General features: G+C 38.1%; 1 protein-coding gene across 1 annotated transcript in view; it reads left to right on the top strand.

The window, feature by feature from the left end:
• The first annotated feature begins 11,316 nt into the window (after nt 1–11,316).
• Nucleotides 11,317–27,155, top strand: part of LOC122650873 (protein DETOXIFICATION 16-like) — a 32,800-nt gene continuing 16,961 nt past the window's right edge. Inside the window, exons 1-6 of the mRNA XM_043844243.1 lie at nt 11,317–11,580; nt 11,675–12,219; nt 13,196–13,282; nt 13,915–13,971; nt 14,083–14,321; nt 16,612–16,730. Of these exons, the coding sequence (XP_043700178.1) occupies nt 11,317–11,580; nt 11,675–12,219; nt 13,196–13,282; nt 13,915–13,971; nt 14,083–14,321; nt 16,612–16,730 (1,311 nt within the window). The remainder of the gene's footprint in view (nt 11,581–11,674; nt 12,220–13,195; nt 13,283–13,914; nt 13,972–14,082; nt 14,322–16,611; nt 16,731–27,155) is intronic.

Here is a 27,155-nt window from a genome sequence, read left to right as displayed (position 1 = left end):
AGAAGAGGCAAAAGATACAAATGACCAGTTGCTGTGCGGTGGTCTTTTGTTATTTTTATAGGAAAACTATAAGCTATAAATTAAGTATAAGCCTTCTCTGTTCTCTTGCTAAGCATTATATCATTATAGTAATGGATTTCTTTATGTTAACACTGGCCGACTTAGTCCCCACTAATGCAATTCATTAATTTTTCTATGTGCTTCCTTGCAGCCCCACTGCTAGGCAGGGATTCTCGCCTGTGCACCATCTGGAGCAACGATGGGCTACCGTTTTCCCCATGCTCTGTATCTGTATATAGATTTATGGGAGAGGGAGGGACCACTTCGCCTTCTTATATTGATATCATATACGTTTAGAGAGAAAGACAGAGAGACAGGAATTTCAAGGAGTGTTGATTCTTACACTGGAGACCCACCTTATTAAATAAGGAGAGCGTCAAGAGAGCCTATGAGCTAGGGGACAATTTGTTTCCCCTAGATTTATATTCTCCCACTATTAGTGGCATCCGAGGACAGATGTGTATTAATTTCTAATAGTAGAATGAAGCCAATTTGACGGATTAAAACCTCTCTAGTGTGGGTATTTGGCGGTGGGTGCACTGCAGTGCGGCCCCTGAGAGTTCGACATGTGAAAGAAACTTCATCCAATGATGTAAGTTCGATACAAGACAGCAGCTTTTTTTTTTTTTTTTTTTTTTTTTCTTCTCGAGCTTGGCACCATTGGATGTTGCATCTTTCACGTGTTGAGCTCTCAACCCGCATTGTAGTGCACCTCCAGATGCCTGGACTACAAAGGATTTTTTCCCCCAATTGGATCTTATAATCCAATCTCCCATGTCTCTCTCTCTCTCTCTCTAATGTAGCATGAAAGATTTGAATATTCGAATAGAGAATAATTAGAAAGGAACAAATTAAATCGGGTTTAATTCATTTTGTCTATTTGAGAAATTGTGCAACGAAACGGATAATGGCTAAAAGTTAGATTTGGATTAATTTCTTTATCCCCCCAAAAAAAAAAAGATTTGAATTAATTTCGGATTAAATTTTCTTGTTCAAAAAATTTTGAATAACAAATGTGTCCATTTTTTAAAATCATTTATTGATATTTTGCAAGTATTGTGGATTTTTTTTTCCGAATTATTTGTGGACTCTAAAATGGTAATACTTTTTTTTTTGAATTTTTGAAATAGATTCATCTTTTGTTCAAATTTGGGCTGAAATTTTGGATGAATTATTCATGAATTTTTGTCCCAGGATTTATTCAACATTGTAAAGTCCTCTTTTGATAAAGGAATTTTCTATTAACACCCCTCAAGGTGTAAAATAACTTGTAACTTTACTTTTTTACCCTTCTAGTTTAACATATAATTTTTCAATGAGAGTAAATATTATCATTTCATATGTATACTTGGAAAGAATGTGTCAAGTTCTACATACACCTAACATTTCCCTTTTTTTTTTTTATTTTTTTTTAGGACTTGAACCCGTGACCAAACGTTCAGCAAGTGAGCACTTGACCAACGTCTAGGAATTCCTATACGGATTCAAAAAACCAAAACTGTCCTGTGGATATAAGAATAAGAACGAATCAATCTTCAAAATTTAATAAGTTCAAAGGAAAAAATTCGAAGTAATAAAATACAATAAATATGTATTGTATGGGCATCCCCTGGTACTACGAATTGAAGTGACTTTCGTGTAAGGTTGGGCACCTTATTCACATGATTTGCCACACTGAGGATGTTATACCCGCTGAGTATGTCTATTTTATAAAATGAGATTATGATAGACCATTCTATGGTGATTCTAAGTATTAGTGTGAGTATACATATTTGTATATATTGAATTGGATCACTTGATACATCTTAAATGTGTTGCTATTATTAATTTTAAGGTTTTTAACAATTACCATCCTAAAAACTTTGATATCTACTATTACCCCCTAAAAACTTTCAAACAACTGTTTCCCTCCCTGTTGCATACTAATAACTAATTGGTCCTCACTGTTACATACCCGTAACGGAGGGGGTTAATCGTAAGAGTGTGCCGTTATCACGAATTTTTTAAGACCAAAATACCCTTATGTCAAAACGAAATAAAACAAATCATCTCAAATCCATCTCAACCATCGTTCTAACCTCATCTTCCTCCATCTATCTCACCTCTTTCTTCTCCGGCGAAGATGGAGAAGATATAATTTTCCTTTTTGGGTAAAAAGTCGCAGTACGTACGAGAGAATAATTTTTGCAGAGCGTTCTTCATACATAGCCGTGGATATAACCATATATAATCTGAATCGTTGAAACACTTTTCTCATTCTAACCGAGACCCATTTTGACGGTGACAGCCCAGTTTTGACAGTAATAACAGGTCATCTCCGTGAAACCACATCCCAACTCCGATACCCATCCGGCCATCCCATCTCGATTCTTTTTTTTTTTTGTTTGTTTCTTTCTTTTTGGTAAACATCCATACCGATTCATCCCTTTTGGGTTTCTGACGGGTTTAGGGATTTGTTGATCACAATATGCGGATTCAAATTATGAATCCTTTAATAACTTCTGTTTCTTGTCATCTTCTGAAACTTAATTCAGAAGTGGAAGTTGTTTAAGAAGATTTATAGTGGAGAATTCCATTGACCGTAGACCAAGGGAAACATAGCCTGAAACTGTGACTCAAGAATAGCTCTCTAGAAAGGAACATTCAGTCGATTCTAAAGTTCATTTCCAGAGTAAGGAAGATGCATGTTGGTACAGAAGCTGAGTTCCTGGATGAAAAAGATTTATTTTCTTTAGATTCAGACCTAGAATCGATCGGTTCATTTGATGATTTTCTCATTAGAATTTTTTGCTCGATCCAGTGGATGGGTTTTTATCAGTTAGAAATTTTGAGAAACCGTCTCAAACTGAAATTGTACTGGACTTCGATGGAGATAACGTAGAAATGATTGTAGATATCCAAAGAACCTAAGAGACCCTTTTGCAGAATTCAAAATATGGAGAGCACCAAAACCATAGACATCAGTGACTAGTCTTTTTCGTTTATTAACCCAATTAGATTTAGGGACGAGACAGAAATTTTCTAAATAGAGGAAAGGGAAACAGAAGGAAAAAAAAAAAAAAAAACCAAGAACATTGAGGTTGATCTTTGAGGGCAATTAAGCAAACACGTCCTCAGTTCACAATTCCAGGTGAGGTGCTCAACCATGACGACCTCAATTACCCCTTGATACTAGTTAACCTCCTCAATCATTACCTCTGAATCTTCCATTTGACCACCCTAATCCCACTTCTACCAGTGCCAACACTGGTCAGGCCAACAAGGACCGTAAAAATGTCATCCAAGCAACTTGTATTCGAACTCAGTAAACCTGATCTCGGAGAAAATGCCTTCTTCCTCTCTCAAAAATAAAGCATTAACGGGTAAAAATGAACTTAGCTTTTGGTTCATCCTCTGTATTTATTCTCCATCGGTCTCCTGAAGCACATTGTTGATGGAGATGACGTAAAATCAATTGTCACCGTAACAGCAAGTAACCAGTAATCTAGGTTCATCATTCAGCGGTTGAGATTAATTTCACTTTAAATGTGCGGTTAGTATTAAAGAACGGAAGAATAAGTTCACAGGACGGACGTTCCACTACCACTCACCCTTCCTTTTATGTTTTTCATAATATTTTTTTATGAAAAATTCTTGGAAGATTTTGTGTATTGGATTGATGATTGGAGTTAGGGTTTTTCTTATTTGGGGTGTGTTTAGAATGTTTCTGTTGGTGGATTTTTCTAGGGTTTGGCCGGATCGTCTGTGGGAACAGCTCTAATCCTGTGATTTGGACTGTTAGGGTTACAATCAAGACAGGTTGTGGAATAAAGACCGAGAATTTGAATTGTTCAGGTGTCACGCCAAGTGGAAATAGAGATCAGTTGTGCAACCTGCCTTTCACTATAATGCCCCCTTTTGAATAATCCATCAAAGAGCTCCCACCAACACAAAGTTCCATGACCAAATGAGTAAACAAAGAATCCTCATAAGCCCCTTTGATCATCACCGCATTAGGGTGCTCAGACAAGAAGTGCATTATCTTAATCTCTCTATACACATCCTCATAGTCCTCCCTGCAAAGAAGCTTCCTCCTGGGTATAGATTTGCAGGCATATTGGTTACCTAGACTTCTCTATGCATGTATGTGGTTCCAAACTGACCTTGCCCTAGCTTCTGGCCGATCTGGTTAAGCTCCCTGAGGTTCTGGGTCTTGTAAGGAATTCTCAATTCCACATCACCATTTACAGAAAATTTAAGGTGAAATCTTCTTCCATATCCATAAACCCAAAATTTCACGGGAATGCAGATTGGGGATAATTGCTACAACACTCATCCCCGAACTTCGTCAGCGGCACTACAACACTTATCAGACGAAGTTTGGGGATGAGTGCTCTAGCGCCGCTGACGAAGTTCGACCTCTGGTTTGCTGCAACATGTGAAGTAAAGAGGAAGTGAAGAGGATGAATTGCAGGTGAAGTGAAGAGGAAGTGAAGAGGAAGGGTCCCATTAGAAGATTTGTTTTATTAATTTTTTGACATAAGGGTATTTTGGTCCTAAAAAATTAGTGACAACGGTACACTCTCACGATTAAACCCGTCCATTACGGGTATGTAACGGTGGGGGCCAGTTAGTTATTAGTATACAACAGGGGAGGGTAACAGTTGTTTGAAAGTTTTTAGGGGGGTAATAGTAGATATCAAAATTTTTGGAGTGGTAATTGTAAAAAACCCTTAATTTTAAACATAATTTGAATGCAATTGGTTCCTAGAGTACTTGAGAGATCATTATTATTATTATTATATCTTTATGTTTTAGATTTTGGTGTGCTAATGGTTGATCGATGCTATTAGGCTATACATCAATGCACTAGATTTAGGATATGTATTTAGAAATGAAAGAGATATAAAGCTCTACGATCTATGCAAAAGAGTTGGGCTAATGTTTTATGATGCCGACTATTGACTTGATGCACTAACCCTCCTCCTTTATTTGGGCTTGGGACTGACAACATAGAACACTAGCGGAGTTCTAAATGGTCATGTTGGAAGTGATAGCAGAAGTTGTGAAAGAATCGGGGAGGATATGATTTTGGAGATAGGAATAAGGAGATGACTCCAGGTTTCGAATTTGACATGACTATGATCTATCAATATTGAACACATGTTTTGATGAAAGAGATAAGAACATTTAATAACCTTGGGCAAAGTAGTAACAATGAATGTTTTTCTAAATAGAAGGATCGACATGTTATTATGTAAAGAATGTAAGGTTATGCTAGGAGAGAGCTTAACAAAATCATAGGAATTGTGAGATTATTTGCCTTAGGATAAGATGGTGGAAATTAAAAGCAGAAAACCTGATATTTTCTGATAAATTAGTCAAATAGGGAAAGTGAGACTTTGATAGACACTAATATGATGTGAAATGAGATGTACTTATATTAAGATTGTGGTTATTTATAGAAGTTCTAGGCAAATTTAAAGGAAAATGACATCCATGCATCTAAGGAAACTTGGTGGTGGGAGGATAAAGTTCAAGCAACCATTAAGAATAAGAAATCTAGTTTTAAAAGTTGACGAAAGATGAATGAGGAGGATTTAAAAATGTATAAATTTGATAGAAATAAAGATAAGAAGATAGTAGGGAAAGCAAGGACTAACAAATATGAGAATCTCTATAACAATTTGAGCTCAAAGGAAAGGAAAAAAGTATTTATAAACTAACTAAAATGAGGGAAATAAAGAGCAGATATTTCAACCATATTAGATGCATTAAAAATTAAAATGCAAGTACTAACAAGTGATGAGGATATTAAAGAGAGATAGACAAATTGTTTCTTTAATTTACTAATAATACAAGGAATAATATTTTAAAAGATTTCTAATAATCATCAAGAAACCACAAGCCTTATAAAGGAAGCTTTGAAGAAGATAAAAATAGGTAAAACAACATGTCAATATGGTATTCCTACAGAGGTGTGAAAGAACTTAAGAATTTGTGGGAGAACTTAACTAACTAAGTTGTTTAATAAGATTATGAACATAAAAAAAAGTCAGATGAATGGAGGAGAAACATTGTGGTTCTGATCTATAAAAATAAAGTGATATTCAAAACTGTAATAATTGTCGGAATAGAACTTATTACTATGAAATTATGGGAGATCAGAGTAATTGAAACCTGCCTAAGACAAAAAAACTAATATTTAAGATAACCAATATGGCTTTGTGACATGAAGATTAAACACAGAAGCTAATTTATTTTCTTAGGAGGCTAATTGAAAGATTTAGGGAATGTAAGAAGGATCTCCATATGGTCTTTATTAATTAAAAAAAAAGATTATGTAGACATAATTAGATATATATATATATATAATGTTGTAGTGACTAGTCTAAGAACTATAGGGGAGGGACATGGTAGTGAAATCCCAATTACAATTGGATTACAAGGATCAATTTTAAACCCATATTTTTTTTTGCGCTAATTATAAACGAGTTGACTAGAGACATTCAAGATCAGGCCCCTTAATGTATGTTTTTATTGATGATTTTGTTTTGGTTGATACAAAAATAGGGATGCATGCAAAGTTGGAATTATAGAGATCAGCATTGGAATCAAAATGTTTAAAGATAAGTAGAACAAAAACAAAGGATATGATGTGTAACTTTACTAACAATAGGACTAAAAGGGAGGTGGTGAAAATTGATGACAAGATGATACCGCAAAGTGAAAATTATAGATAACTAGGTTCAATCATAAATAAAAAAGGAGAAACAGAGGATGGCGTGCACAAAGAATTAGAATAGGTAGATGAAGTGGACGGGTGTGTTCAGAGTGTCGTGAGATCGACATATTGTTTTAAAATTCAAAGGAAAATTTTATAGGATAGTTATACGACCAATAATGATGTATGGAGTTGAATGTTGGACGATTAAAAAGTATTTATAGATAAACTTAGTGTAGCAAAGATGAAGTTGTTGAGATAGATGAGTGGTAAAACTAAGAATGATCATATTATAGCTGTTTTGGGAGTAGCTTCGATATATGATAGGTTACAAGAAATTCGTTTGAGGTGGCCGGCATGCCCATGTTCACGGAGGCCTTTGGATATATGTCCCTCTACGGAGGAGTGATTTGATTCAGATTGAAGTAACTAAAAGAGCCATGAGCAAACATGCATAGCTTAGGCCTTGTATCAAGAATATGACCTCAAATTGAACTGATTGGAGGGCGAGGATCCATGTAGCCGACTCCATTTAGTTGGAATAAGGCTTAGTTGTCGTTGCTGCATTCTTTTTCTTGTATTGTTATTAATAATTTGTCTTTGCAAGGATCCATTTAGTTGGGATAAGGCTGAGTGTAGTTGTTGGAGTTGAATGTTGGACAATGAAGAAATAACATATATATAAACAAATTCAGTGTAGATAAAATGAGGATGTTGAGATGGATGTGTGGTGAAACTAGAAGAGATAAAATAAGGAATGAACAGATTAGAGCTAATTTAGGAGTAGCTCCAATGCATGATAAGTTGTGAGAAAGTTGTTTGAGGTGACATGGACATGTGAAACGGAGGCCTTTGAATGATCCAATATGGAGGGGTGATTTGATTCAAATGGAAAAAACTAAAAAGAGTCATGGGTAGGTCTAAAATGACTCTAGGAGAAGTGAGGAAAGACATGCATGTTTAGGACTAGTAACAAGTATGACTCTGAATAGAGTTAATTGGAGAAAAAATGATCCATATAACTAACCCTATTTAATTTGGATAAGGCTGAGTTGACTTGATCCCAACTTTGTAATTAGAGTTATGCTAAGGAAATCGTCCCTTGAAATAGGTCTCATAGGATATGCTTTGTAATGGAATCAAAGCAAGCAGCCCTAGCCATTTGTACTACACGTGATCTTGGCAGCATCATTCCATACCTTTTTGAAGAAACCAAAGCAACCATATGTTACATGGTTTAAGGTATCGAAATCGAAGCGGGATCAGTCTCGGCTGATACCAATTCAATATTGATTTAAATCGCTTTGAATTTTTCCAGATTGAATGGACTTGTCCCTGATTTTTAATAAAAGGGAAAGAGGTTAGGTATGCTAGCGGTCTACCGTATGCTAGGACCCTATGTGTCTATCTCTCTCTTCTCCCTTTGAAGGGTAAGAATCATTTCAAAGGGGAGAAAAGAGAAATAGACACAGAGTGCTAGCATACGGTATACCGCTAGCATACCCATCCCTCTCCCTTAATAAAAATACAATTGTAAGAACTTTTTTACTTTTGAGTTGTACTAGTGGATCGGTATGGGATTGGTCAATATTCGGGATTAGTCGATCGTTATCAATCCAATTTGGGTGAATCGACCGATTCAATACTTAGATTATGAATCATGATAGTTAAAAGAAGGTTTAGATAAACTAAGGAACATAACAATAGTTATTTTAATATGAGATGCTATCTTGTATTACTATGCAGTAAAGAGTGCATAAAATACATAAGTCACAGTACTAGAAACCGTGAGTAGAGAGATTACAACGTATGAGAGAGAGAGAGAGAGAGAGAGAGAGAGAGAGATCCAACTATGTTGATCTTAATCTATCTGAGTAAGACAACATGCATAGAGAGTCCGGATATATAAGAATGTTGGAGATGAAAGCTGATGTTAGGTACTTGACCGATACGCCAAAAGCTTCGAAGTTAATGGAACGCGTTAAATCAAGACCTTTAACCTATCTCATACTAGGTCGACCCAATCTAGCGCCCATACACTATAGTGGGCCCCATTAGGCACATAATAGACCACCATGCTTCCGTAGCTGTCGTCCTCGGTGGCTCTCACTCTAGGCAGCTTTCACTCTAGCAGTAGGTAGCCCTTTCCAAGCGGCTCCATTCTGGTACAGGTTTTTTCTTGGCGATAGGTAGCCCTTTCTTGACAGCTTTCACTCTACTCTAGGTAGCCCTCTTCTAGGTAGCCCTTTCCGTGACTTGAACCCGTGACGTGGTGTCCAACTCTGATACCAAATGTTAGGTACTTTACCGATACCAAAAACCCCGAAGCTGATGGAACGTGTTAAATCAAGCACTTTAACTATCTCATACTAGGCTGGCCCAATCTAGCTCTCATACACTAGAGTGGGCCCCATTAGGCACATAACAGCTGTGAGTCCGGATATACGAGAACTGTTAGAGATAAGGCACGGTGAAGTGGTGAACTGATACACCCCATCAAGTATCGTCAACGTGTCCTTTAAGAAGTGGAACCGTGGACTATTTAGGCCTTTGGTGAGGATATCATCAAGTTGGTCCTAGGTGGCAATAAATTGTCGTTGTAACTCAGGTCTAGCTATTTTTTCAGGAATAAACTGGAAATCGATTTCAACATGTTTAGTGCGAGGGTGAAAAACAGGGTTGGTAGACAGGTATATGACACCAATGTTGTCACACCATAAGATTGGGGTTTGGCGTGTTGGATATCCAAGTTCACCAAGTAGTTATTGCAATCAGGTGAGCCCAGTAGAAGCATCTGCTAGAGCTTTGCCACAATACATTGCCTGCGAGAAGACTATGAAATAAGATTATTGCCCAAGAATATGGCAAAATCCCCTATTGAACGGCGGTCAGTAGAGGAACCAACCCAATTTGCATTAGTAAACGCCTGAAGAATGAGAGAAGACGACCGCTCAAGAAGAAGGCCATGGGTAGACGTGTATTGTAGATAACACAGGATAAGTTTGATGAGAGCCCCTAGTGATCATGAATTGGTGAATGCATAAATTGGCAGGCAAGGTTCACGATAAATGCAATGTCCGATCGAGTGAGTGTGAGATGTTGTAGAGCCCCCACAATCGAATTGTATTTGGTGGGATCATCGAACAAAGCACCCCCTTGCTCACTTAGCGATGTAGAAATAGATACAAGGGTGTGAATCGGTTTGTAATTAGACATTCCAACCATGGTGAGTAGATCGGTGATGTAGCAACTTTGAGTGAGGAGTAAATCAAAAGCATGAGAAGTGGCGATGATACCCAAAAAAAAGTGTAGGGGTTTCAAATCTTGGAGGGAAAACTCACTGCTAAGGCATTCCAAAATGTCATCAATGTAGACAAACACATAGAGGCGAATCTGATCTTAGATGTAGATAAATAAGGATGGTTCTGTTTTGAAGGTGGTGAAGTCATACTAGAGCAAAAATTGAGATAGATGGTAGAACCATGCCTACAGTGTCTGCTTAAGGCCATATAGAGACTTTTGGAGATGACACACATGATCAAGATATATAGGATCAACAAATCTTGGAAGTTGAGTCATATAGACCTCCTCATCAAGGAGGCCGTGAAGAAAGATATTACGAACATCAAGCTACTAGATAGACTGCCAATGACAAGATGGTCCGCATGGTGGTGGGTTTGACTACCCGACTGAATGGTCGTATGCTCTGATCCATATTGTGATATGAGATGCTATCTTGTATTATTACGTGATAAAGAGTGCATAAAATACAGGAGAGAGAGAGAGAGAGAGAGAGAGAGAGAGAGAGATATGACAACTGTTGGAGATAAGAGCAGTGAGTCCGGATATACAAAAACTGTTGAAGATAAGGCACGGTGCAAAACTGCGAATTATGCAAATATTAAGATAGCTAATCCACCAAATTACCCACTAAGCAATTGGCTTATAAAACTCGAGAAAAAGGTTGGCCACATGAATAATGATCTATCCAGCCAATCCAATCCAATCCAATCCCCAGCTTTGGATCTATCCCAAAATCGCAAGTGAGGAGGTAGAACGTGTGGTTACAATGGAGATCTAATCCGACAGCTTAAAAGTGGGGTGGATTTTTTATTTTTGCTAAAGGCTACTGGGGGCACGGTTTCCTATATGTTTTTAAAATATTTATTCTGACTCATGAGTCATGAGGGACCCTCTCATCAGCTTGAACACTGTGGAAGCCCAGCTAGGTTTGTCAGTCTACACAATTGCAATCCCAATTGGTTAATTTGATCGGTTTGATTGAAATGAATTGGACGGACTCAATTGCATCAGTCCATCCCTGCATGGGCCCCATTTCACTTGCTTGTCCTTTTCATAACCCTACATGTGTCCCATTGGACCCATGCATGCATACCCACATTAATTATCAAAACCTCTTCACAAAACTCTCTCTCTTTAACTCTTCTTCACTCTCTGTGTATGTTTGTGTGTGGCGAAAAGAGAACGAGAGAGGGGAAAGGGAAATGTTGAATCTTTCCTTTGAAGAGAGTGAAATTAAAACAAAGAAAATAATGGAAAGAGCTGAAGAAGAGCCTACAAGTCTTGAAACACCTCTGATTAATGGAACTGGAGGTGATAAGTACATTAGAAGATCAGAGATTATTGTGGAGATAAAGAAACAGTTATGGTTAGCAGGGCCTTTGACATGTGTTTGTTTCTTACAGTTCTGTTTACAAGTGATCTCAATCATGTTTGTTGGTCACCTTGGAGAACTACCTCTTGCTAGTGCTTCTCTAGGCACTTCCTTTGCTTCAGTCACTGGTTTCAGCTTAATGGTATATAATTGAAGAACTTCTTAATTTTTGTTTAATTAATAAAATTGCTTTTGTGATCTTCCTTAGACTAATAATCTATTTTTTTACTGAATAGACAGGAATGGGAAGTGCATTAGATACCTTATGTGGTCAATCTTATGGAGCAAAACAATATCATATGCTTGGAATACATATGCAGAGAGGAATGTTTGTTCTTTTACTTGTATGTATTCCTGTAGCTTATCTTTGGTCTAACACAGCCCATATACTTATAAGTTTAGGGCAAGATCCAGATATATCTGAGGGAGCTGGACTTTTTGTTCATTACTTGATTCCTGCAGTTTTTGCTTTTGGAATCCTTCAATGTCTCAACAAGTTCTTACAAGCACAAAACATTGTTTTTCCAATGATGATAATCTCAGGAATTACAATTTTACTACACTTTCCAGTTTGTTGGTTTCTAGTTTTCAAATCTGGACTTGGTAATAGTGGTGCTGCTTTGGCAAATGGGCTCTCTTATTGGATTTGTGTGTTACTGATGGCAATTTATGTTAAGTTCTCTACTGCTTGTAAGTCAACTTGGACTGGTTTTTCAAGGGAAGCCTTACACAATATCCTTGATTTCTTGAGGCTTGGTATTCCTTCAGCTTTTATGGTCTGGTAAGCAACATGTTTTTTTGCTGACATTTTCATTTTGAGTGTGTCTTGGATTTTTGCATTAGGGTCCATTTGTTTTGTCCTAAAATGGCTGGAAGTAAGATAAAGAATGTGAAATTTTTGTATAAGGCCTATTTTTTTTTTTTTTTGATGAAAGTGCAATCACACAAACCACACACCAATCCCAAAAGGTCTATTTGTTTTGAAGTAAATCTTTCAAGCAAATTTTTCATGAAAAATTTTCTCCGTGTAAAATTATCTTGCATTTTTCAATGCCTTTTTTTTGGAATTTTATGTTAAAACAAACAGTGAAAACTATTATTTTACAGAAAAAAATATATATTTTTCCCTATTTTTATATCGAAATAAATGGAGCCCCAAAGTATTTTATAAAAAATAAACATATGGAATGTATAGTTCTGTAGAATGGCCAAATATTTCACACTTCAAAACTAAATGAGATATTTTTTTAGGCTACGTTTGGTTGCAAGGGAAATTAAAGGGAAGGGAAGTGAAAATTTTCAAACTTAAAAATGGTAATTTTGTATTCATTATTCTATATGATTATATAAGCTATTTAAATTTCTCACCATATTTAGTATACTTTATTAGATGTAATTTTTATCTTACTTTTCAAACTTAGGGAATTTGGATGCAAATTATAGTGAAATTTTAATAACCAAATATGAAATGATTTTGAGTTAGTGTATAATATTTATGTGGGGTAATGATTACAAAAGGTTTTACTTTTACGTTTGAAAATTTCCACTTCCCTTCCCTTCCTTTTAATTTCCCTTTCAACCAAACGAAACCTTAAAGAATAGTTTTTTACATTTTATAATTTACTTCATGCCTTTTTTTTGTCCAAACAAATGGAGTAAGAGAAATTTACTTATGTGATCTCTTTAGAATGTTAATAGTTGTTCATTGCATTTTAATAAGTTAGTTGACATTTTCCATGCTTTGATGACTCAAACAGCATAGAGTTTTGGTCATTTGAGACGTTGGTTCTTATGTCTGGTCTTCTTCCTGATCCACAACTAGAAACATCAACACTATCAATAATGTGAGTCTCACTTGCAATTGAAAATTACTTAATTTTTAATAAAGAAATTATTTTGTAGATTCATTCACATCCAATGATAGATATATTCATGAGTTCTCTAACAAGATTAGCAAGAAATCTCTCCCAATACAAGCTCCTCCCCCCCCCCCCCCCCCAACTTTAAAAAAAAAAAAGGGTGTACCCAATGCGTGAGGCTCCCATCACTACAGGGCTGGAGAGGGTCATAGTGTATGCAACCTTACCCTTGCTTCTTGGAGAGGCTGTTTAACCTGTGACCATTTGGCCACAATGGAGCAACCTTACCATTGCGCCAAGGTCCGCCCTCTTCCCACTCCCCCAAAACAAACTATGCAATTGCTCAACCCTAGCTAGGCACATGCAATGAAAATCCCAATCCAAGCCCGGATAAGGATGTGGCAATTGAAAACTTAGGCTGTGTTTGGTATGCATTCTAGATTTCTAGGTCGATTTCGCATTCTCGGATGATAAATATAGTTGTTTTTATCGTCCAAGAATGCGTAATCAACCTAGAATGCATACCAAACACAGCCTTAAATTGTTCAAATTCAAAGAACTTGATTTCTTAACATATTTGTTTCTTAAGTCTAACTTCTTATCATCCATGTTCTCAGCCTCAACACATGTTGTTTGACATTCAATATCTCATTTGGTCTTAGTAGTACTGCAAGGTTAGTTCATTTGAATACTCTCAAATTCCAATGCCTAGTGCTTATGATTAATCAGATCTGTAATATATTGTCTGGTTTTTTCTCATTCAATTCCATGTTCTTCTTCTGTAGCACAAGGGTTTCCAATGAATTGGGTGCTGGGAGGCCACAAGCTGCACGTTTAGCTGTACATTCTGTTCTGCTCATAGCAACTGTAGATGGTACATTGCTTGGACTTGCCATGTTTCTGTTACGTGACTATTGGGGTTACCTGTTTAGCAATGAAGAAAGGGTAGCAAGACACGTCGCAGCCATAATACCATTGCTGGCAGTTACCATTTTCTTGGATGGATTTCAGTGTGCACTTACAGGTTTGAACTCATCATTCAGATCTTTCCTCTTGGGCTTCTATTTGTGTTGGAGGGTCCAACCCAAAACTTTAAGGCATTAGGTGGAGAGAGCTCTTCAAGTAGGCGAGTGAGATGATGTAGTATATGTAGAAAGACACACGAAGAAAAGAATTAACATAGAAAAACACACAGAGGAAATATTGAGCCTTTAGGTGGAGAGAGCTCCTCAAGTATATGAAGGCACCAAGGACACCTGAACAAACTAACGTTGGACTATAATTCTATAACTCCGAACAATTTATTTCCAGATTTTTTTTTTTGATGAGAACAAAGTTCATTAGATAGAACTACTAAATTATAACATAGTTCTGTCTTGCACGGAAGATGCAAGATTTAAACCTATAGCTAGACATAGAGGATCCTTACACAAGCTAAAGATAGTGTTTTGAGTTCTATTGCTTATATACAGTAATTCTTTAATATAATTATAAGGCCATGGCTTTTTAGAAGGTGATGGAAGAGCCTTGACTATGGATTCATTAGTACACCAAATCTCCTTTATCTGCAAGCCTAACTGGACTGCATGGTCTAAACCTATCCTGATGCTGTACAATTCAGATTCTCACGAAAATGATGATTCCGTTTTTCCTATAGCAAAACACAAAAATCTTCCATCCAACAAAAAAAAGTACGACCAGCCTCCCAGTCTTAGTCCTGGAATATGGGATCCTGCACACATTAAAATGGGATATTTAAGCAGTGGAACAGACAACCAATCTTTAAAATCATGTAAATTGTCTCTCATTATGTGTACATCATTGGGGTAGATTGGGGTGGGGTAAAGTTTTAAATCCGCTATCCATCGGTTAACTTGGTTTAATATCCATAAAGCATTTGGTTTCTCAACCCCAAATAGAACTTTGTTCCTGGCAGACCAAATAAAATAACAAGTAAGAATGAAAACCTCAATGAACCATGTATAAGAAGCCTTATCTATCTTTATTGAAGAGTGAAAATTAAAGCAAAGATCGCTCAAGGATTTGAAGACCAGAGATTCAGTATGTAGACCAAGAGGTCCAGCCACCCAAATATGTTTGACCCAATCGCAGGATAGGAATAGATGCCAGTAGGATTCAATACAATTTCCACAGAAGGCACAGTATGGGTCGACCTGGCACCATTTTGAGATAGTCACCTTGATCGGAAGTCCTGCATGTATCAAACGCCAGAAGAAAACTTTAAATTTTGGATGAAGCTTCAGTTTCCAAAAGAAGTTCCACCAAGCGGAAACACAACGCGAATTGTCAATTGGAGGAGGTAGAAGAAACATAGCAGCATGTTTAGTACTGAATTTACCAGTTTTGGTTAAAGAGCACCACCAACTATCATGAGAATCAATTAAATTGAAATAAAAAATCATGTGGTGCAAACTAGTTGGAATCATGCCCTTAATAGAATTTCGAGTGAGCTCGTCAGCAGTATTAATCTGAGAAATGGTAGCCTGTTTCTGTTGTATTGAAAGCTCCGAGTTGGAATAAGTGATCAGGCTATATGGAATTGATTTATTCCATAGTCCAAAAGAAGGTGGTCTCTCCATTACCCAACTTCCTAGTAACCAAGTTTTCAAGAGTGGGAATGGTATTGGAAATGCTATTCCAAATAAATGAACCTTTCTTGGATCTAGTAATTGGGTCAAAAAACGATGTCTTTGGAAAATATTTTGCCTTGAGAATTTTGGCCCAAAGTGAATGAGGTTCAGTGATCAACCTCCATCCAAGCTCAAGAAGATTTCCAGATTAAAATCTTGTGAATTTCCTTTTACTTTGGCGTTAATGGTAGGGGAGACCTTAGGTTCAATGGTGTCATTCTGGATCAGAAGAATCCTTCCTTTATTTTGAAGAATCAAAGCGAGAGATGGGTGATTCCTCCCATTCCTCCTTACAATCCTAATGGGAAAAAGGTCAATTTAATATTCAGGTGATTGGTAGTTTGGGGTTGATTCTGTTTTGTCCCCATTTGGGTGGTCTCCCTTTGGCTTGATTTGGTTGTAGGGTAGTCCTTTGTTTTGTTATGGAGTTCTCTCCTTCTATTCTTGTTCTTTCTCTTTTTTTTTGTTTTTTTTTTTGGGAAAGATTCTTTTGCTTCGTTGAATATAATTTTCATTCATCCAAAAAAACGTTTCCTTTTACGTGGTTTTTAGTCGAAAACAGATCATTAAGCCTTAACATAAAATATTCTAGATAGAACATAAGCAACAAAATTGGAACTCATATTGATTTCTAGTTAATAACTAAGCTTCTCTTAATTCAAGGCATAATAAGAGGAAGTGGATGGCAGAAGACAGCTGTGTACATCAATATTGGAGCTTATTACCTTATTGGAATTCCTACCGCAATTATCTCTGCTTTTATCTTACATCTTGGTGGAAAGGTACTTGTTCACATCCATTAGCTTTTTCTTTTTCCTTTCCTTCTCTCTTTCTTTTCTTTCATTCATTTAATGACAAGTTATTCTGTTTGTTAATGTCTTTTAAATAGGGTCTTTGGTTGGGGATTGTCTGTGCACTCTTTGTGCAAGTGCTTGCTTTTCTAATCCTAACCATTCGAACCAATTGGAACAAAGAAGTAATCGAATTTTACCTTGCTTTATTAGCTTGAATAGCTATAGTTAATCACTTGTTCTTGTTATATATTTACATTGGATTTGTTTTTTTATTTCTTTTTTATGTTTGGTTCAGGCAGAAAAAGCTATGGATAGAGTGCATGACACGGAGATACCAGTTGATAGGATTGCATGAAGCTGAACTAGTATACTTCTTCCTTCAATTATAAGAAGCAATCTCAAGTCTTCAACAGAAACCTATTAAAGATTAAATCCATGTATGTGGTCAGATATCAGAACAAATTAATTCAGAAAGTTGTGTAAACTGGCATTATAATAATGAGGTCTCAAAGCTAATTCAAAGGCGTGAGAGACTAATGTTGTATTGGTATTGCATTTCTTAGCTCTATACTTAATTTATAGGAGAAATCAACAACAAATGCAACCAAGAGTTCTTTTATGGTTCATTGATGTGTCTTTTCCATGGAATCAAAACTCGGTCAAAACCTGTCGAAACCGTCGAGACAACTCGGTTTCGATAGTTTTCGAGACGAGTTGGACCTGAACTTTTAAAAATCCTCGGTTTTGCACTGGTTTCAGTCGAAACCAGTACGAAACCGTTGAAACCAAGGCTGTCATTTATTCTTTTCAATGGTTGTTGAAGAATAACAATACCAAGGCTGTCATTTACTTTTTTCAATGCTTGGAGCCCTTCTTCAAGAAAGAAGAGATACCATTTCCTCACTCACGCCCACAAAGACCACTGCACTGGAATTTCTCTCTACCCTTCATACCCTATTTACGCTACCCACCTTATGAAAACACTGATCCTTCAATTATTCCCGCAATTTTATGGTTTCCTTTCGGTTCGCCCCTCCCCTCTTTTTTCTTGCGTTCTCCTCTTTCGTTCCCGCTTTAGTAGAGATACCCATTTCGTTACTATGTTTCTTTGTAGGTAGAGGATTCGTTATTTGTTGGAATTGAGGTCGGCGAGTCGGTTATTATCGATGACCCTGATGGACCTTTCACTGTTACGGCTTTCAATGCCAATCACTGCCCGGTTACCTTTCTCTTTTTATTTTCAAAATTTCCATCTCATGGGGGTTTTGGTCTAAATTATTATGACAACGGTGCTTTCCTAAATGGCTTTGTATTCCTATATGTGCTGGCTTCCTGTTAGATTTTGATGGATTTTGTTGGCACGAATTGTTTTGTTCTTGATTAATTGTTGTTCTCTAGATGGCATTTAATATTATTGTTCAGTCATGTTAAAATTGAGTCTGCTTTCGTTTTCTAATATTTATGATAAATTGTATTTTGGTTGTAGACAAACTACTAAGTAACAGACCAATTGGTCCCATAACATGTCATGGGATACGTATGTTGTGTATTCGGAGGAACGGCTGTGAGATTCAAAGCAGTACCTTGAGCTCTAAACAGTGATCCTACACAGATATGGAAAACAAACAAATAAAGGAGAAATAGATTCATACCTTTTTGGTTGACACTTGTAGTCGATCCCCAAGCTTGAACTTCTCCCCAAAAGCCTTCCATAGCCTTTCACCTTTCTCTCCCGTGAATAGGAATAATAGAATAATCAGAATGATGGCTGTGGGGACCTTGGGTTGAATATATAGCATATTCCCTTACCCTAATCACATCCTCACAATGCGTTAGGTCAGTTATGCCCCTGACTAACTAGAGTGGGTTAATAACCTTTATGGGCCCAATTAAAAAATACTTGTGTTAATGAGGCCCAAAACCCAACAATCTCCCACTTGGGCAAAATTAACACATGTATCTTCATTGGAATTGGCCAAAGTCCCATTCTCCACTCAAATAACTTTGATTCTGTCAATATCCATTTGTGTCGAACGACAGCAGAAGATATACCTCAATATACGGCATACGACTTTCTGCCATCACAGCCACAAATGATCTATCAACGCGAACCACTTTGGGCATATATGTATAAACAAGGAAACTAGACTGATTAGCAAGTGATGCTCTTTCCCTGTAGGTCCTCCACCTTGAAAATCCTCATAGGTAGCATACTTTGACATTAACTCATACTTGGGCTAAACCGCCATAAACTTGAGTTAATACCACGCTTTGGCTAACCGCCTGTGGCTTATCCGCCACTTTAGGAACTTTGGCTAAATACTGCCTATGGCTAATTGTCATTTTGGAAACTTCAGCTAATTACCGCCTATGGCTAACCGCCATCTCGCAAGACATGTCAAATAAGAAAATATAACCAGTAAATATATTAAAATAGCAAGGAATACAGAAACCACTGGTTTGAATAAATGAGCTCAAAACAAACTTTCATTTAAACAAGTACATCAAAATAGACTCCCACTAGACAAGCATATCAAAACACTCTGCAAGTCCCATGCTAGCAACATGACCTCTGAAAACTCCCACTGAAAGAGCCTTAGTGAGAGGATCCGCCACCATCTTCTCTGTAGGGATGTGTACCACATCAACCTCTCCCTCAGTTACTTTCTCTCTAACAAGAAGGTACTTTATTTCAATGTGCTTTGAACTGTTGGACTTCTTGTTGTTCTTTGAGAAGATGACTGCAGAGTTGTTGTCCCACCATAGTCGCAACGGTTTGGAGATGGAGTCAACAACCTTCAGTTTTGCAATGAAGTTTCTCAGCCAAACTGCTTGCTTGGTTGCTTCAAACATTGCCACAAACTCTGCCTGCATGGTGGCTGAAGCAATGATTGTCTGCTTGACACTTTTCCATGAAATTACGCCTCCACCCATCATGAAGACATATCCAGAAGTTGACTTCATGTCATCAGTACAACCACTGAAATCAGAGTCTCTGGTCCTCAATAAGTACCACATCTAGTCTCTCACTTCTTTTGTAAACAAGCCTGAAATCTCTGGTCCTCAGTAAGTACCACATCACCTTCTTAGCTGCCGTCCAATGGGCCAATCCGGCATCAGATTAGAACCTCCCGAGCACTCTAACTGCGAAGGCAATGTCCGGTCGAGTGCACACTTGTGCATACATCAAACTACCAATAGCTGAGGCATATGGCTTGTCCTTCATGGAGTCTCTCTCAAGGTTATTCTTCGGGCACTGCTGCTTGTTCAACTTGTCTCCTTTACTAATAGGTGCATCATTCCCTGAACATTAAGACATGTTGAATCTCTTCAAGATTCTGTCAATGTAAGCCCTCTGTGACAGACCAAGAAGACCTCTCTTTCTATCCCGACTTATCTGGATGCCAAGTACATAGGTGCTCTCTCCCATGTCCTTCATCTCAAAGTTACTGGATAAAAACCGCTTGGTTTCCTGAAGTAAACCAAGATCACTGCTAGCAAGAAGGATATCATCAACATAAAGTACCAAGAAAATAAACTTGCCCTTGGTAGACTTCATATAGATGCAATTATCAATCGCATTCTCAGCAAAACCAAAAGAAGTCACTATTTGATCAAATTATAAATACCATTGCCTCGAAGCCTGCTTCAGTCCATATAGTGATTTTTTCAGTCTGCAAACTTGATGCTCCTTCCCTTTCTCCTCGAAACCCTCGGGCTACCGCATGTAAACCTGTTCAGCCAAATTACCATTCAAAAAAGCCGTCTTCACATCCATCTGATGTAGTTCAAGGTCAAAATGAGCTACTATGGTCATGATGATTATGAATGAGTCTTTCAAAGATACTGAGGAGAAAGTCTCCTTGAAATCTATGCCCTCTCTCTGTGTGAAGCCCTTTGCCACAAGTCTGGCCTTGTAGCGCTCTACATTACCCTGAGAGTCAGTCTTGGTCTTGAAGACCCATTTTGATGCAATCGCTCTGTAGCCCTGTGGAATCTCAACCAGCTCCCACACACCATTGTTGTGCATGGATTATAACTCCTCCTTCATAGCTTTCACCCATTTGTTTGACTCCCTGCAATTGATTGCCTGCAAAAAGGTAACAAGATCCTCCTCCTTACTGATGTCGAACTCACACTCATTCAGGTATGTGACATAATCTGGGCCAATGGTCGATCTGTGAGTCCTGATAGATCTCCTCAAAGGCTCTGGGTCTGTAGTAGTGACCGTGTCGGCCGGTGTCCGATCATATTCCTGAGGTGGTGGCACATCCACTACTACGGTCGCAGGGATAGCAAGATCAGTGGGCACATCCAAATCAATATCCATGTGAGAATCACGGTCTAAAAGCAATAAGGGCCTGCTCGACTCCGGTGCTACAACAGATGTTCCACTCTGTCCTTCATCAAACCTCAAGTTACGGGGCACAGAGTGATCTCCTTCTGACTCAAGGAACTTGGCATGGGTGGTCTCCACAATTCTATTCCCTGTGCCTGAGCAATAGAATCTATACCCTTTAGATCTTTCTGGGTAACCCACAAAATGACAGCTCACAGTTTTTGGGTCCCAGACTTTCTGCTGAGGATTGAAGAGTCTGGCCTCGGTAGGGCAACCCCAGACTCGAAGATGCTTCAGGCTAGGTTTCTTACCTGTCCAGAGTTTAAACGATGTGTTGCACACTGACTTACTTGGTACTCTGTTGAGAATATAGGCCGTAGTTTTCAATGCTTCTCCACATCAGGACTCTGGAAGACTGGTGTTACTGACCATGGTTCGCACCATGTCTTGCAGAGTACGATTTCTCCTCTCTACTACACCATTTTGTTGTGGTGTACCAAGCATTGAGTACTATGGAGCTATCCCGTGCTCCTGTAGATACTTAGCAAAAGGTCCAAGTTGCTGCCCTGTATCTCCTGTTCTTCCATAGTATTCTCCACCCCTGTCAGCCCTGACAGACTTTATCTTTCTGCTATGGAAGAGTTCAACTCCAGCTTTGAAAAACATAAAAGCCTCCAGCGCTTTTGGTTTCTCAATTAGTACGGGTCCAGTCATCAATAAAAGTGATGAAGTAACGCTGGCCTCCAAGTGCAGAGTAGGAAAAGGTCCACATATGTCAATGTGAATAAGATCTAGAGCCTCACTATGTCGAAAAACATCCTTCTTTGTAGAAGAAGTCATCTTCCCCTTTATGCAATCAATGCAAACTTTCATGTCCTGGAAATCCAACTCATCAAGTAACTTCTCCTTGATCAACCTATCCATTCTCTTTCTAGAGATATGGCCTAATCTTCTGTGCCAGAGTACAGAAGACTTCTCATCCACCAGTTGGCATTTGGTGCCAACATTCATAACCCAAGAAAAGACACAGTTTAGTCTATACAAACCATCCGAACAATAGCCAGAACCAACAACCACAGAATTCAAAAGTAAAGTGAAGCCATCTTTATTCAAAACAACAGAATAACCATCTGAAACTGAAATCAAATTCTTCCTCATGGAGGGAATAAAAACTACATCCTCTAAAGTAATGAAATTGTCTGAATTCAAAGATAATGTAACTAATCCTATGGCCTTCACTTCAACTTCCGCTCCATTCTCGACGTAAACCGTCACCTCACTTTTGCTTGGTACCCTCCTACTTATGAACCCCTACAAGGAATGAGTGACATGAATGGAGGATCCAGAATCTAACCACTAAGAATCTACTGGTGCATCTATAAGGGAAGATTCATAACAGACCAAAGAGGTACCCTTGCCAGTGCTCTTCTTCTTCTCAAAGTATGCCTTCCTCTTGAAGCAGTCCTTCTTCATATGTCCCTTTTTCTTGCACCAGAAACACTCAACCACATTGTTCAAATCTTTTTACCCTATATTGCCCCTGTTGTCTTGCTGTGTTCTGTTGCCCTGCTCAGTTTGGTTCCTGCCAGTCCGGTAGGGTGCAAACCTGCCTCTCCTGAAAAATCTTCTGTTATTTCTGTGAGGTCCTTCGAATGAGGGTCCCTTGCCTTGTGTGAGATTAGCACTCTCCAATTTTCCCCTTTTCATTCTTGCCTCTTCCTGTCCAGTTATAGTGATCAGCTCATCTATGGTCCATTTATCCTTAAAGGCAATGTAGGTGCCATGAAGATGCTGATACTGCTCTGGGAGTGAATTGAGTGCAATATTAACTAGGAAGTCATCATCAAAGTTAATCTCTAACTCCCTAATCTTGTTTCCTAAAGAAACAAGTCCCAGAAGGTGTTCCCTGGTACTACCATTCCCATCAAACTTTGCATTGGTCAGTTTGCTCATCAAGTCACCTGACTGAGCCTTCTTGGAAGACTCAAATTTAACTCTAATAGCTTCCAAAAATTCTGTGGCAGTATCTTTCACTGTGATGCTATCCTTCAAGGTCGCAGGGATAGCATGCTTGATGACCTTCAGACATTTTCTATTTGCAGCTTCCCACTTCTCAAGTTTTGTTTTCTCTGCCTGAGTACTGTCAGGAGTGAGTGTTGTAGGCTTGGGCTCTCTCAAACAAAGATCTAGGTCCCTAAGGCATAGATACACATCCAGATCCTCATACCAACTTGTATAATTTTCACTAGAAAGTTTCGGAATGTCCGATAAACCATGACCTAGAGACATCTGCCATAGGGACATAATAGAATCATATATCTATCACACATAATAGAATATAAAATACAGGATATTTCAATACCACTAACTTGTGCTGGTTGTATAAACTAATGTACCAACACCTAACCAAGAGTGTCAACTGAATCTACATTCCTAACCTTTGGATTTTTGAAATGCACTAGTCAACTCAATACTTTGCAATTACTGCGGGATAACACTAACCTTTGACAAAATTGTCACCTTTGGGTAGATAATAATTCCTAGGTCAGTTTCTCCCTATAAGTGTGTGTGTATTTTATTTTGGTCTTGGATAGTGCTACCTTTGGGTGAGCACCACTATCCTTTGCTGCCATAAACACGAACCTTGAGTTATTGGGTATTATAACAAAATCAGATTGTACCACTTTGGTGGATTCCATCTGACCCTATTAAAGTACCCAACCACTTATGATGCAACTGTGGGATATTAGTATTTAAATTCAAATAATTTAATACATGAATTTTATCATACACAACAATTCTATAAAATCTACTGTTATTCTGCATTGCATTGTGATATAGTGTTTCATATGGTTGCCTATGGTCAATAGTTTAAATAAGGAATGCAGAAATCCACATTTAAAGAATTGCATAAACACTTTAAAAGCTCATTGTGGGTCCCAGTAGCCACATTTGGAGCAAGTGAGGCATACATGCACATAGGCCTCACAAAATCAAACACAGTGGAAAAAACCCCACCTCAAAAAATGCTCCCACGCGCGGCTTGAATCCGACACGTGATATCACTCATGGTTGATTTGGGCCAATCAAACCGGTTGGCCTGAACCGGTCTGGTCTGACCCGTCGGGTCACTTTTTGGGTCACAACCCGGGTCAGGTTGACCCAGATTCTTTAGGTCGAGTCGACCCAAATTCTTCAGATCAGGTCAACCCATATTCTTCGGGTCGGATTGGTCCAGTTGGATCGGGTCTAGACATCCGGCTCGGTCTAAGATTGACCCACTTGGGTCAATCCAGGTCTGACCCATTTGGGTTGGGCTATGACCAGACCACTTGGGCCGAGCTGGCCCTGACCCATTTGGGTCAGGCCTGATTTGACTCATCTGAGTTGGACCGAGTTGACCCAACCATCCACCGGGTTGACTCGAAAACCCTACCGAGTCGACCCGGCGATGAATCGTCCACCGCTAGCGTAAGTAACCATTTTTTTATTTTTAAAACATTGCTGGCACGTGAGATTCACATTTTTTTTTTGGCGGCACGTGCCGGCGCGTCAGGACGATTTCGGTGAAACGGCTTATACCGTCGTGTTCGTCTCATCTTCCCCTACCATTCCATACAAAAATATTTGGATTTTGGTGGCCGGAGACTGTTGGCAGTGGCCGGACAAGGACGATTCAAAACCCAAAATTTTTTAAAAAATTAAATCTGTTTCCAAATCTATGTAGGTTGGCTCTGATGCCACTTGTGAGATTCAAAGCAGTACCTTGATCTCTAAACAATGATCCTACACAGGTATGAAAAACAAATAAATAAAGGAGAGATAGATTGATACCTTTTTGGTTGAAACTTGTAGTCGATCCCCAAGCTTGAACTTCTCCCCAAAAGCCTTCCACAGCCTTTCACCTTTCTCTCCCGTGAGTAGGAATAATAGAATAATCAGAATGACGGACGTGGGGACCTTGGGTTGAATATATAGCATATTCCCTGACCCTAATCACATCCCCACAATGCGTTAGGTCAGTTATGCCCCTGACTAACTAGAGTGGGTTAATAACTTTTATGGGCCCAATTAAAAAATACTTGTGTTAATGAGGCCCAAAACCCAACAACGGCTTCGCAATCTTCAATGGTACGTTGCTTATAGATTAGACCCACCAAAAAACTCCACATGGAATTCGAAGAGGGGCATTTTAATGTTTTATTTGGATTCAATGTATTATTCAGGGTTCAAGTACTTTATAATTATATGAACAAATTATAAAATTTTAATACCATTGTAGTGTTTGTATCGTATCTGCGTGTACGTTAGTAAACTTGGGTCAATAACTACAAGTACTATTTCTAGTGATTTTTTTGTCAATGTGATTCATGGATTGTGTTTAAAATGTGAAAAATAGGCAACCTGCAAAAAATCAGGCTTAAAAAACCTTGTTTTAGGGTCGAAACCTTGGTTTCCCCATCAATAGGAAAAAATCCCAGGTTTCGACCGAGATATGGTCGAAATCGAGATGAACTCAATTTCTGGCTGGTCGAAACCTTGTTGAAACCCGAGTTTTAAAACCTTGGTCTTTTCATATAAAAACTTTCAAGTTTGTTTCAAAGTTAAGAATACAGGATTTTTGGCTTATAGATCTTATTTGGGAAAAAGTGAAATTTTAAGTTTTCTTCTCATTACATGCGAATGCATCGATGATGTTGTTGCTCTATCCTTAAAGGGAAAATTATGCATATACTCCCCATACTTTAATTAAAATAATAATAAACCCGATGTTTCAAAAAACCACCTTGTACACCCCCTTTTAAAGAAAACATAAAAGTAACTGTCCTTAGGAAGTAGACGTTAAGTGATGAAGTGGACTTTACTTTGGACATTAATTGACTTTATTACCCTTTCACCCTATACTCTTAACAAACCAATTGTTTTTCCAAACCTCATCATCCCTATCTCCGGCGAAGAGGCGAACCAGCCCTGTTCCTTTGTTCTAGCATATTCTTTCAGATGGGTCATTATTGAGACCTTTAACAGAGATGGCCTCTCCAAAAAAATGTAAAAGCAAGAAGAAATTAACACTTTGTTGGTTTTTCATTTTAATAATTACCTACAAAACAATCATCTAATTTGGTGAGATCAGAACTGGTGTTGGTGTATGAGAACCCAATTCCCACCGAAGATTCCACGAATAACAAATTTGTTTCTGCATCATCAAAAGAAAAAGAAAATTCCATCTAATTTTAATTTGAAGTTTCTTGGCTGATAAATCCACATTATAAAAGATGGGGTGTTGTTTTCTAGGTGGGATGGAGGGGGCATGCCGCGCACACTAGCCAATGAAAACGCATGCAATGGTACAAAAGGGGGCAGAATTTTCACCATACATGGGGGCATGGCCATCATTCCGGCACCTATTATGTGTGGGCGTGACCCCTGTGTCCACACAGAAAACATTCTCCCAATACGAATTTGGAAGAAAAACCCTGATTTGAGAGTCTCTATTTTTTTTTTTTTTGGGTAAATTGGGAGTCTGTAATTCTGTAAGGACAAAATGAAAGAAATAATTGTGATAATGAGAAAGTACTAAGCCTTTATTCCAAGCATACATATATTGTACTCAAGTCCAACTCCATTTTTTTAACACGAAGAGGGCCCAACTCAACAGCCGCACCATAACCTATTGATGAACAATCAGAACTTGATTTATAAAAAATGGAAAAACAGAGGTTAGGGTATTAAATAGGGGATGGATACAGAAATGGATGAATTAATTTTCCTCAAAATTCCAATGTATAACTTTACTTTTCAAACTAAAGACATTTAAGTCCATTCCGTTAATTTCAGGCGTTAAATGCATAACATGGAGATATTAACCTGCGTGTGAGGATCCTTATAGCTTTGGCGGCTCATGGAGTTGCGCTACCACGGTCAGGGGAGAATGAATTTTAGTCCTTCCTATATTTAGTAGTTTTAAAATTATATAATAATAGAAACAACAACCCTAATCGTCATCTCTATATCTGATTCACTTGTAAAACGTAACACACATGAAAATTTTCATTGTTTTAATTTGGGGTTTG

This window comes from Telopea speciosissima, chromosome 2, assembly GCF_018873765.1.
Source record: "Telopea speciosissima isolate NSW1024214 ecotype Mountain lineage chromosome 2, Tspe_v1, whole genome shotgun sequence".
In the NCBI taxonomy this organism is placed as follows: domain Eukaryota; kingdom Viridiplantae; phylum Streptophyta; class Magnoliopsida; order Proteales; family Proteaceae; genus Telopea; species Telopea speciosissima.
This window is presented reverse-complemented; position numbering and strand designations above follow the sequence as displayed.